At 33.8% G+C, this 13,351-nt stretch overlaps 1 protein-coding gene and 1 long non-coding RNA gene across 6 annotated transcripts; one reads left to right on the top strand and one right to left on the bottom strand.

The window, feature by feature from the left end:
• Positions 1 to 1,248: 1,248 nt before the first annotated feature.
• On the bottom strand, positions 1,249 to 7,215 carry LOC129574746 (delta-1-pyrroline-5-carboxylate dehydrogenase, mitochondrial). Of its 5 annotated transcripts, none has more exons than XM_055457161.1 (9): positions 6,805 to 7,122; positions 5,813 to 5,961; positions 5,456 to 5,697; positions 3,702 to 4,386; positions 3,437 to 3,624; positions 3,136 to 3,358; positions 2,584 to 2,951; positions 2,320 to 2,438; positions 1,249 to 1,824 (listed from the first exon to the last, which is right to left on the bottom strand). In XM_055457161.1, the coding sequence occupies exons 3-9, from the start codon at positions 5,500 to 5,502 to the stop codon at positions 1,709 to 1,711; spliced, it is 1,746 nt and encodes a 581-aa protein (XP_055313136.1). In that variant the 5' UTR covers positions 5,503 to 5,697; positions 5,813 to 5,961; positions 6,805 to 7,122; the 3' UTR covers positions 1,249 to 1,708. The 5 variants fall into 5 exon arrangements, with proteins under 5 accessions (XP_055313136.1, XP_055313135.1, XP_055313137.1 ...); XM_055457160.1 differs by having other exon boundaries at positions 6,817 to 7,096; XM_055457162.1 differs by having other exon boundaries at positions 6,578 to 6,830.
• A 1,057-nt stretch (positions 7,216 to 8,272) lies between these two features.
• On the top strand, positions 8,273 to 9,559 carry LOC129574748 (uncharacterized). Its single transcript, XR_008688727.1, has 2 exons — positions 8,273 to 9,254; positions 9,358 to 9,559. It is a non-coding gene; the product is annotated as an uncharacterized LOC129574748 (long non-coding RNA).
• The last annotated feature ends 3,792 nt before the right edge of the window (positions 9,560 to 13,351 follow it).

Here is a 13,351-nt window from a genome sequence, read left to right on the forward strand (position 1 = left end):
TTCTTTTTTTAAATAGTGTTTTCAATTTATATATACTTATTTTTACTTCAAATAGCCTACACCGCCGGCGCCGTTCATTGCCTGAATTATCAGTTTAGAATTTGCAAATAAATTGTGTGTGTTGTGTTTTGAAACGAGCGACCGGAGCGAGTGACCGAGATGGAACTATATACGAATAAGTGATAACATGGATTTTGAAATATGCTAATGTTCAACAACTACATGCTACAGCCAACAAATGTTTCACTAGTGAAAATACATGAAAACATTTTTTTTCATCCTCTACATAGTTTTGCTTACTTCGGGGGAGACGGTGCTAAGGTGCAACAGTGAACGGAAATATGTAATAAATAAACGTTAAGATTTGTTGCTCGTTAGCAGAAAAAAAAGACGGCTTCTCACAACTGATTTCAAAAATGAATGAGAACAAGAGGGATAATGAGATGAAAAAGAAAGAAAATGAGACAGAAAAGAAAGGAAATTTCGGGCAATTTTCTCATGCATCAGATACAAAACTTCGATCATAACAATATTTTTGGTTATAAATTCACATGTTTTTCGGTGTTTTTTTGTTTTTTAAATAATACTAAATTCATACAGATTGCGAATCAACTATTCAGTCCTTATTTAGCTGTCGAATATGTCATCGAACGATCGATCGATCTGTGATCTTTTCTATGAAGATCCAATAGTATTAGCGAGAACAATGGACAATTTCACACTTTCACTTTGGTTTTCTTTTCCAGTACATTCCAAATCAATTCATCGGTTTCATGGTTGGACGAAAAAAAACGGAAGTAGAACTAAAAAATGATAAGTCCAATTCGATTAAAGTTTGATGTTAGGAACAATATCACTTCAATAGGATATGCTTTTTTCTTCGGAGATACACGTTAATTGATTAGTCTATTTATTTGTGCTTAACATCAAATAAGGTCAAGAAAAGAAAAAAAGTTCGTTTATAATTGTTTTCATTGGCAATACATTGGCATTGCCGCTGAAGATGAACACGTATGTATGGGCTTCTCGTTAAAATTTCGAACGAACAAACAAAAAAAATATACCGAAAATGAAGCGTCGTCGAAATCAATGCACTAAATCTACTTGGTTCAATTTCCATTTGATATATATCGATTAGAATACAGTGAGAGATAGAGTTTTAAGTGAGTCGATTTTGGGTGTATGCGTATGGGTGTGGGTGTATTGTCCAATGGTCGTCAATATACATATATATATATATATATATTCTTTTTAAATTTAATTACATAATCAATCTTTAATCATTTCAATGACGTTGCCGCTCACAACTCAGGCAACACAATAACATAGATCTTTTGCACAGTTTTTCTTCAATAAATTAAATCATTTATCATTTTATACGGGTTTTCAATACTCTTGTTTTGTTTTGTATTAGCAAATTTTCTCTTTACCATACGTCAATTATTCAATGTTATACACAGTTTTCGCTCTATACAGAAACAGAAAAAAATAATAATCACAAATGCACATGGTAAAGATTTCAAGCGTTTCTATATCTGAAATAGTATTTTTTATCGCTTTTTTTGTTTGCGTTGTCAACACATTTAAATATTGATTAAGTAAATTGATTTTTTTTTCTGTTTATTATTAAGTTGTTTTCTTTTAGTTTTAATTGGTTTTTGAAATCAATTTTGTTGTTAGTTAGAAGATCGAAGTGTGGACCGAGCGTTTACTCGCTCATGTACGGATAGGTTACGTCTCGCAAAGGTACGAAAGTCTCCTTGACTGACTGTGGTGATGACCATCGCAAACAGTAGTGAGGACCACCAGCCTTATCATTTGTTCCTGTAAGAAACAGAAAATCGGTTTAGTCTGATGGATTTAAATGATTTATTAGTTTTTGGTAAAAATAGTTCAAAAACGGTAGTCGAGGGACAAAAGTCTAGCAATGCGTTAATATAATAGAAAAGAAATCTGAAGATTTGTATACGAAAAGTTTTTGCCAAAAACCAATATGGCTTGCGAGACGATGAAAATATTGGATTGGAGCCAAAGTAGAAGATTCCTTTGATTTTTCGACACTCGAAACCAACTATTTAACTCGTGCATTTCAATTTGAAAATAAAAATTATTTACTTTTTATTAATTTCAAATGGGAATATTCATGCTCAACCTTGGACAATTCTCTCATTTCCTGAATATTGTGCCGTTTCACTTTTCATTCCGCACTTTTCGTTCTTAAGTTTTCATTTCGATTTTCGTCTCTCAACCGGCTTTTTGATCCAATTTGACTCGATCTAAGTCGATTCAATCTGATTGGATTAACGGAATACAAATTACCTGAATGACGACCACCACCAAATGGTTGTTGACCAACAACTGATCCAGTTGATTTATCATTAATGTAGAAATTGCCAGCAGTCATTTTCAATTCTTCAGTTGCTTCTCTCAAGAATGCTCTGAAATACACGTTTCCAACCCGTTAAAATTGTTGAATTTCAATTGATTTGATTTCAAACTCAAAACATGTTCTCAAAATTGTATTTCAAAAATTTCACGAACAAGAAATTTTCAAAACAAAAAATCTTTTTCAAATCCACTTACTCATCTTGTCCAAAAATGGCTCCAGTCAATGCGAATTTCGTGCTCGTTCCAATGAGTTCTGGTATTTGTTTCACATCCTTATCTTTGTACACATAAATGGATAAAACAGGGCCGAAAATTTCTTCCGTCATAATTTTATCATGTGGATCTTTGGATTGAACGATAGTTGGTTGAACAAAGTAGCCTTTGCTATCGTCATATGTGCCGCCGCCAAGAATTTCCAAATTCGAACTATTGCGTGCATGATCGATGTAGGATTTGATGCGTGCGAATGCTTTGTCATCGATTACAGCCGATGTAAACGATGAGAAATCGTTGACATCACCAATTTTCAGGCTATCACGTAATTGCAACAATTTTGGTTTGATCTGAAAGTAAAGGTGAATAATTGGGGAGAAAATGGTTATTTTCATTTTCACTTCAAAATAACAGTCAATGTTCGAACCAAACGTATCTGATTGGAAATGGAATTGAGCTCAAAATTTAAAATCAAATTGAAAATCGAAAACAAGAAACAATTTCCTTAAATAAATTGAAAAGTGATTCACGTACAGTGGGCCATAGAGATTCTGGCATATAGGCTCGTGAGCATGCCGAACACTTTTGGCCACAGTATTCGAATGCCGAGCGAATGGTAGCCGTTGCCACCGTATCAACGTCAGCAGATGGATGAACAAAGTGATAGTTTTTACCGCCACATTCACCGATCAAACGAGGGAAGTTTACATATTGTGTCACATTTTCGCCCACTTGACGCCACAAACGTGCGAACGTTCTGCGGGAAACAATTTTTAATCGATTAGTTTTTCTTGCACCATTTCTCAATTTTGTGCGTGAAATAACGTTTTCTTACGGTACTGATCCGGTGAAATTGATGCCGGCCAAATGTGGTGAAGCGGTGATTGTGTCGCCAAATACGGGACCATCGGCAGGAATGAAATTGACTACACCCGCTGGAACACCGGCCTCTCGCATAATCTTGAATATTACCCAGTTCGACAGGATGGCTGTGTCAGATGGCTTCCATAGAACTGAATTACCCTGTAAATTGAAAGTCCATTGAATGTGTTTAAGATTTGGTTCTGTTTTTTTTTTCCTTTTAAAATCCAAATTCATACCATCAGTGCTGGTGTATACGCCAAATTGCCGCCGATAGCCGTAAAATTGAATGGGCTCACAGCGGCGATGAAACCGTCAATACCACGATAGCGAAGTGAATTTTTGGTAACACTTGCATCTTCGCTGATCGGTTGATACTTTAAATTGTCTTTCAAATAAGCGGTGTTCATGCGAATAAAATCGATAAGTTCGGCCGATGAGTCAATTTCCGCTTGGATGGCAGTTTTCGATTGGCCAAGCATAGTGGCAGCATTCAATTGTTGACGATATTCACCGGCCATCAAATCGGCGGCCCGATTCCAAATCTTGATACGCTCATCAAACGGTACCCGATCCCATTTCTTTTGTGCTTCAACCGCCACTTTGATGGCTTTCTGAATGAGCGGCTGATCAGCATAGTAGAATGCGGCAATATTTTTCGAATGATCATGCGGCATCACTTGGCATCGTACTTGATTTGTGCGAAACTCTTCATTTCCAATGACAATTGGAATATCCTCACATGTGCTGGCCGTTTGCTTGAGCTGTTGCTCCAATTGCTTCCGCTCTGTGGAGCCCTTGCGATAGGTCAGCACGGGTTCATTGTACAGTTTAATTTCCGGTACACTCGGTAGCTGTATCACCGATTTCACCGACCATACCTTCGACGTGGATAAACAACGCGCCGAATTCTTGACAACATATCTGTTTATTTTTAGCAAAGCAAAATTGAAGAGATAAACAAACAAACCGAGAAAAAAAAACACTCAAATTATTAAATGATTCGCACAATCGGTTCATAAACATCAGATATTTTTTTTAGCACGATGATTATCTTATCGGCCCGGTTTGTTTTTTTGTATTTTATTTTCGCTTATAACGCACATCTAATCCAAACAAAATGCAATAATTCATAATAACACACTAAAAATGAACAATCGAAAGAGAGAGATATAGAAAAAATTTACGTTCCTGACTTTCTATTACAATGTTCAAATGGCTTCAAAGCGGATTTGCAAACCACAATACAGCACAATACACGGTGCGGCAAGCCGAGTCATGCATATTCTGAAGGTTAATTTGGGCAATTTTTAGAGAATAAGACAAATTTAGAATCGTTTCACGCGAGAGCAGCTACGAAAAACAGCTGGCACTTTTCTTGCTCGACATACATAGTATCACAAAATGGAAATTGAGCACTAAAATGTACACAACATTTGTGCATAAAATATTTTGATTCAAAAAACCACCCGAAAAAAGATTTTTTTTTACTTATATAACGCATGGACTCATTTGATTATGATTCGACAACTGCTTAAATCACCAGAAAAAAAGCACAGTTTTGAATCAAAAATTTTGATAAAGAGTCGCACAGACGAACGGTGAGTTTTTTTCTGCTGTTTGATGTTTATTTCAAATGTTATTCGGGCATTTCCGTTGTAATTTGAGAATGCGATAAAGAAAAAAGCAAAAAAGAATGAAAAATTGACGAATTACGCTTTCAGTGGAAAATAGTCGAGGGTCAGATGATTTGCACTGAAACGCAAATCATTCACACAAACAATAAATCATTTTGTTTTTTTTTCCTCTTCTTCCTCTCTCTTTCTCTCTATCTCTCTCTCTGTTTTTTCTCTTTTCCTCTCTCTCTCTTTCGAATCGAACATAAAAAAGCAAGAGTTTGAATTAGATAATCGCGTGCAATGGTTTTGACCGAACTGAATCGGATCACATGCAAAATATTGGCGATATTTTCGAAAATTCTCTTATGAATTACCTAAAACAATTGGCTGGTAGTGTCGTTTGTCTGGCTAAGAATGACATGATTTTCTTGTTTGTGCTGTTGTTTCACCAGACGCTGTTAATTCGCCACACGAGTCTATCGAATGGGTAATATTTACTCCGTCGTTTCCAATTAGAACGTTGTCCAAATGATCTAATTCCAATTTGTGTGTACGTTTGTCCACTCGCTGTGGTTCTCCTTCGGTTTCAAAAACAAGTGTGCTTGTGTGTGTATGACTGTGAATAGAAACAACACACAAAATTATAGCAAAACTAGTCTTTAGATCTCGATTCACGCAAATGATTCTATTTTCTATGTTTTGTTCGATGGCTGTCTTTAAGATACACGCACGCTTAATTTTATTTGGAAAAATTTCCAACGGCTGACAGCAGTAGCAGCAGCAGCAGCACAAACACCCGCACCTTATAACTTAAACACGGGTTTGTTATTGTTCTTGAAATTGATTGTTGATTTAATGGTAAATTTGTATTGTCCCGTGGCTTAAGAGAGATAGAGAGAGAGAGAATTGATGTGAAATGTTGTTTCGTGACGCGTAATAATCGCTTCACTTGAGTTCGACTGAATGGCAGGAGAAAAACTGTGTAGTGCCGATTAGAGTAAAATGAAGCAAACCAACAACGACGACGACACGAGAAAAAACAGCAACAACAACACAAAAAAATGGCAAGAGAAGAGCAAACAAAAATATAACTAAAGTGCAAAACAATACATGAGAGAGAACGGAGAGAATGAAAGTAAGCAAGCGAAAGAAAAAAAAAATAGAGAAGAATTGGCGCAATAATGTATATCTTTTGTTGCTGTCAGAGAAGCTATTGCGGTGCGCGCGATACGAACATAACACTGAACAACCGAAACAGAAAAAACGCAGCAACAACAACACACAAATCTAGGTGTAATCGTAGTTCACTCTTGGCTGTAAATTCATATAATTTTATTAGATGTTGGTATTTTTCGTTTCATTTATGAGGATCGGCGGCGGTTTTTATTCGCCGAATCAATAGATTGTCGTCAAGCCAAAATCAATTGACGGATGGGGCGCATTATAAAATCAATGCTTCCGTGTTCTGTTTGTTACTTGTTCTCTTTTTTTTTTACTTTCGTGGTACGTTCTTTTGACAATCAACCGATAAATGGAATTTTTCGTTCAATTCACTGTGATAAAATTATCGTTTGTTATTGTTTTGGCTATTGGCGGATTTATGGCTGGCAAATGACACGAATCACCGATGAAACAAAATCTATTTGCCATTCAGTCATCACACAGAATTTTTGCACGCACAAATGATGGACGTTTTTTTTTTCCATCGCACAATTTGACGTACGTGTTTATTTACCTAATTTGCGTACTGTTTCCTCGTTGATTTTACCCACAAATCACTGAAAATTTAGCCGAGATACGAGAACAACTGAAAAAACTTTCATTCAATTTCGATACACGGCTCTCTTTTTTTCACTGTGTCGTCGCTTTTTTTTCTTCTTCTTTCTATATATTTTTTTATTGGTGGTAATGTAACTCGTCGTTCGATATCGAATAAGAGAGAGAGAAGAAAAATAATATATCTAAAAAACGAATGTGATGTGTATGCGTGTTCAACTATGCCACACCGTATGCGTGTGCCAAAGCACATGCAATTGTATGTGTCTCTCTCTGTGTGTGTGTTTCGATTTTCGGTATCGAGTATGAAAATTTAGAGTGAGATAGTTGGCTGGTTTGATATGCTCACACGTTCACTTGCATAAGCTACTATGGGCCCCCCTGTTTATATGATGTGTATTACGTTGACAAATTCTGCGCTCGCGCAACCGTCGTGTGTCGGTTACAAGAACAAATCAGCTGAACCTTGAATTGGATTGAAATTCAAATGCAGAATTGGGACGAATACCATTCACACATCGATTCAAATGTAGGCAAAACTTACACCAGAAAAAAACAACGATCTTGTTCAATATTTAAAATTTCAAACTGACGAACACATGAGAATATGCCTCTTCTTACACACACTCATACAATCACACATTTTAACATATGTAAATTTAACCGCTGTTTCAACAGCTCTACATATGATTGGGTTTGAATAGCAACATTGTATTGATATTTTTCTGTCAGATCGAATCAATACACAGAACAAACCGTTGGACAACGATTTTTTCTTTTGTATTTACGAACTTCTTTCCACTTATGTTCATTACATAAACTGAGATTTTTTGATGCTTTTTTTTTACTTCTGTGTTCAAATCGGATTTTTTATATTCGCACAATGGCAGAATGTATTTTAAAAACTTTTTTTTGTTTGGATTATTATGACATTTTATTGAATTTCAAGGAAATAATTTTTATGAAGTTTTTAAATTAGCTAAAAATAGAGCTCTTTGGATTTGTTTTTTGTTTATAACCGACACTTTTTAAGCATAAATTTATGGAAATCTTTAATTACATTTTATCAATTACCAATAATTTTAAATTTAAAAAGTATAAAATGTTATCGATTATCAACAATTGAAAGAAAAACGGTTCTATTCATAAATTTTGCAATTTCAGTTCAGGTTATACATAGCGGTGGATTTGATTCGGGTCTTCATAAAGATAAGAAATCAATCAAAATTGAAAAGCCACATAAAAATGCCTAAAAAAAATGTGATAACAGTCAATTTATGGTCACATTTTGTCAAGGAGACCGTTTTTAATTCAACTTTGAGAATATTATTGGAGAATTGACAAAATTATTTTGATGAATCGAAATAAATACAAAAATATTTGCATATATAGATTTCAATTCCTTTGTTATAATGATAACGTAGGACCTAGGTAAAACTTTTCCGTAGTCAGTATTATAAATTATGAGTCCTGTTGACGCTAATTTTCATCTATTGTTCATTTTAGTTGATAAATATCAAAATAATTGTGTAATTCATGATGAATGATAAAAATGGCCGCGAATGCAAACAGATCGATATAAAAATGAGGTTGCAGTGTTGCGGTTCATTGTGCTACTCTGGTAGCATTTTGTAAAGCATATCACCACGAGACATGGCTGTAATTAATTACCCACTGATATTTGATGTTTGTAATACAAAATATACGGTTACCGGTACTTTATTTACACACGGGAGCTCGACAGCAAAACAAATGGCCCGAAGCTTAACAAAAGTCATTATTGACTTTGTGCATTAAGGCGGATATTTGATAATGATATGAATAGGTGCATTACACGATACAACATGGAATTTGTTTACCTCTGTTGCCGATAAGAACTGACTTCTGAATTACGATGAACTTCTACAGAATTCAAAATAATTCGGTTTTACATCGTTTTTCGCTGTGAAATAACTAAAAAATTATGCACCAATTCGTCAAGCTCCATTAGTTCTCCATATGGTGCTTAATTTTAGTTTTTTTTTTTTTTTCAAACTGGATCGAAACTTCTATTATGAGACATTCCTGAAATTCTTTTCCGCAAAATCATTCGAGGATATTGTCTTTCCCGACAATTGGCAATACGTTATCGAATCAATTGAATCCTTCTTCGAATGCATTGCCCGATTTTTGTCTTCTCTTCCTGTAAAAAAAATTATTCTAAAAAGTTGGAAAAACTCCGAAATCGATTGTGCAACTAATATAATTACTAGTAGATGTGTACAAATTATAGTGTGAGAGACTCAAAGTGAGTAGAACTCCAGAAATAAGTGCAAAAAAGAAAATCCGTTGAATTATAGTTTTGAAATGACATTTATTTCGTCAAAAGCGATACAATGAAGTTGTTTTCTCAGATTTGTATGGTTTGTTTTTTTTGTGTGTGTGTGATATTTTAACAACAAATGCTAAATAAAATGTTATACATTTTTTTTTCTCTCTTTTCCTTATTTTCTGTATCCAGGAACAAACGAAAAAGAAACAATCAACTTATGTGGGAATTTTATTTTGATTTCGAATCGACATCATTTTAAAAAAAAATACTAACAATAAAACGAACTAAATATTTGATATTGTTCGTGATGAATTTTCATTATATTGACAAAAATGATCAAACTAATTTTGTCTATGTGTAAATAAATTGAAATAAATTCTTGAAATGACAACATGTTTGTGTTTTCTTCGAATTATTTTGAGATTTTTTTTTTTTTTGTCTTCGCATACAATTGATGATTGCATCCGATGTGTTTTTGTTTAATTGCTTTTGGTTTGCGGTGTGTCGAACGCAATTCGAATATATACATTCGTGTCCATCAAATGAAATTAGACGTAGAAAAATCTAAAAAGTTAGGGTGTTTTCTTTTATAGTGTGACAAATGAGAGTTTGTCATTTAAATATTTGTTGTGTGTGTTTGTTTCGTATTTGTAGAATTTGGCGCATTTTCAGTCTTCCACATTTTATCGATTGTGATTTGAAATATTTGGGAGTCTCGGCGACATAAGCATATTGCACTCAAATTTTTTGGTATTTCTCGTATTTCTTCACATTTCGTATCATGCAATTTGCCCTTATTTCTGTTCTTTTTCATCTTCATTTAAAATTTTCTTTTGCTTTTACTTTTCATTTTTTACTCTTAAATTACTCCAATGACGCCGAATCATTCACATACTTCTTCGCCAAGTCTCTCCGCAATTCCTGATGATCATTCAACTCGATAAATTCGTCGTGTTAAATTAAAACAACCAGTGAAACGATTTGAAACAGAGATTTTGTTTGAATGAAAACCACGTTAATCGAAATGTGTGTCAATTTTTTTTTTAAGTAATTGTCGACTGGATTTAAGTCGATGAATGAGATTGTGTATTAAGATTGTCTGTAGTCGACTAATACAATCAGCCTTTGTGTATTTGAATTCTCTAAAATAAATAAAAATCACGTCAAAATGAATACCAAAAAACAAAAAGGTTGCAAAACACAGATTTGCCTAATGTCAAACATAGTTTAAAAAACACTAAGTAAGCTGTTTATTTTTTGTCTGCGTTGAAATCGAGTTAGTGGAAATACGATTTTGTATTTGTGGTTTCGATAAGAATATGCGCAAAATGTCAGTTTTAGAAGGAAGAAAGTAAGGAAGCTTATGATTAATTTTACTAGCGAAAGATGACTGAATATTTTGATACTATCCGCAATTTGAGACACATGGTTTTTTTTTGTTTGCTAACTGAAAACGCCAACGTGTGTGCAAAAACAATTTGCCTCAAATTCTTTTCCGGTGATTTCATCATTTAGCAATATGAGATCGAAGCATAATTATTTGCTATACAATTTCTTTTTAATTTTCCATTTTCATCTAAAATGTTTTTTTTTTATATTTTCGGTATAAACTGTCACTGAAGACAACTTGTGTCTTTGAAACTGGTTTTCCGTTGTGTTTAAAAAACAACAATTAACTCGGATTCGGTTGGTTTGTTTGGGGATGTTTAAAAATTTGCCATAAAAACTGGAATGATTTCGATGATGATGTCGCTTAAAATAGGTGCTAAAATTCGGCGCGGTCTGTCACATCTCACGAGCTGAGTTGAAAAATTCGACTTAAACCAAAAGGTATATGTGTGTGTGTATGTGTGTTGACAGGTTATTGCATCGTTATTTTCTTCTCTTTTTTTTTTAATTCAAACAATTCGACAATTCTAAAAACAAATCGAATTTTGGAAGATTTCATGTTGATTTTTTTCTCTCGATCTGTTGCAGGGGTAATATATGCCATTCAAAACGTGTCGAATCACAAGACTCATTTGCAAGGGCACAGGACAATTCACAGTGTGATTTTCAGCACATGGATTCCATAGAATATTTTCCCATAGGATGAAATCCTATGGGGTTGCTACGAGACCAACTCCTATCAGATGGAACCATGTGATGATAATCGTATCAAAGTGCCAAAACACACTTCTTGTGCCTGTCTTGGATGGGCAACGTGACTTTAGGTGCGGATCAAGGGCCCAGCACTATTAATTGGACACGATTTCTGCTTTCGCTTCATTTATCCATTGTTCGGTTGTCGGTTTTTGTTTTACTGCTGATTAATAAATATTATTCAATAAATACTCATGTTAATAACATTCAAATAGATAGTATTTTCTCTTTCATTTTCTCTCTTCACATTTTTTCCTCTTCCATTTATGTTCCACCATTCGTGTATATATATCAATTTTTGTTTTGTTCTGTCCATTATGATTGAATACATATAGATTTGTTTCCATTCGTTTATTATCAATTTTATTTTCTTTCTCTTTATTCTTCTTCTTTTGCTTAAAAACTAAATAGAGACTTCTCTTTCTTAATTTGTTTAAATAGTTCGTTTATAGTTCTTTTTAAGCTAATAATAATAGAATCTTGCTTCATCTCCGTCATTATTCTCATCATTTTTCTTCGTATGATCCGCTTATCCGTGTAAAGTGTTGTGTGTTGCTTCACAATTTCCCATTTGTAAAATGATCTGTTATTGTTTTTTTTTTTTAATTTGTGTATTTAAATTTTCGTCATTTAATTTGTATGTTTCGATTGATTTGATTTATCTACAACATATTAAATATCTGAACAATATATAATGTGTTTTTAGTGAGTGCATGGCGATATATATATATATATATATATATCTTTTAAATGCGTGAATATAATTTGTTGTTTCGTTTGTTTTTTTTTTTATCTTTTCATATATTCGATCAAATCTAATCTTTCATAATTGTGTGGTTGGTGTATGTGGAATTGTTTTTCTGCAGCTAAAATATCGCAAAAGTGATAAGCAAAATGAAAATATGTATTTGCAATCAAAAAATACGTCGAAATACGAAACCCTTTTCTTTGGCATGGTTTGTTTTTTTCTGCTGAAACCAAAGCGACGATTAAAAATGAATTTTTACCAAAATGACGAGTATAACAATGAGCGTTCAACACTTGTTGAGATTCAAATGGAAAACAGGAATTGATGGTAAATTAAAAAAAAAGAGAATTAAAATTAGTCGGTGTGAGTGTATGTACATCGTTTGGCTTGGCCAAAATGGAAAGAAATCGAATGATCAACTAAAACATTTGAAGATGAGAACGCCTATCAAAATTTTGAATACCCACTTCGTTCCCACGACTTTTTCTCACGTCTCTTCTGTTTTTTTCTCTTTTGACTAAAAACTAGCAACAACGAATCTTATTTAACAATTAAAGAATAAAAACAAAGGGAAAAAAACGATCACTTAATATTTAAAAAAATTTTTTTTTTTTTAAAAATCATAATGCAATCTATGGGGATTTGGCCGACGAAAATCTCTTTTAGAGATTTCTCGACCATTTTAATGGTCTCGGGCGCATTTTAACGGTAATTTTGATTTAAATTTTAGCTTCATACTCATAATGGTCCTTATGTCCAAGCTATACACAAATTATTCAATTTCATTCACATTGTTGTTTAGTTGCATTCGTAAAATTTATCTTCACGTTTTAAATACTTAATATTTACCTTCTCTGCGCGCGCGCGCGCACGCACGCACGCTCTCTTTTTCTGTCTCTGTCTATCGTACAACTTAATCTGTATTCACTAGGTAAAGGTCAATCACTGTGTGTTGCATTTTGAAATGTATGAGTTTTCTTTTCTTATTTACGATTAAAAACAGCTCGATATCATTCAGCTTTCACAACTCCGATCCCTCAACAGATCAATTCGCAGCCGGATTTTTTTTCTTCAAAGGTCAAGAATCCAGATTTCTTCAAATTTTCCTGTTAATTTAATCGGTTCTTCAAATTTTTTCTTTCAATTCGATGCCAGTCAATTTGGATACTTCCGATTTGAATTCAGATCCGTCAATTTTTCCAACTTGACTCCAATTTCTTCTTCGATGACGACATGAAGACACAAAATGATTTCAAAATGTCCAAAATGCCCATCTTTTTGAATACGGAGAAG

This window comes from Sitodiplosis mosellana, unplaced genomic scaffold (genome assembly GCF_009176505.1).
Source record: "Sitodiplosis mosellana isolate CC-2019 unplaced genomic scaffold, AAFC_SMos_1.0 Smas_scaffold_6165, whole genome shotgun sequence".
Taxonomy (NCBI): domain Eukaryota; kingdom Metazoa; phylum Arthropoda; class Insecta; order Diptera; family Cecidomyiidae; genus Sitodiplosis; species Sitodiplosis mosellana.

Excerpts from the sequence above, each read along its gene's own strand:
- LOC129574746 (XM_055457159.1), bottom strand. The coding sequence starts at position 5,502 with ATGTCATTCTTAGCCAGACAAACGACACTACCAGCCAATTGTTTTAG. Across the intron at positions 2,952-3,135 it reads CAGAATCTCTATGGCCCACT|ATCAAACCAAAATTGTTGCA; the intron begins GTACGTGAATCA and ends CTTTACTTTCAG. Across the intron at positions 1,825-2,319 it reads TGGTGGTGGTCGTCATTCAG|GAACAAATGATAAGGCTGGT; the intron begins GTAATTTGTATT and ends TGTTTCTTACAG.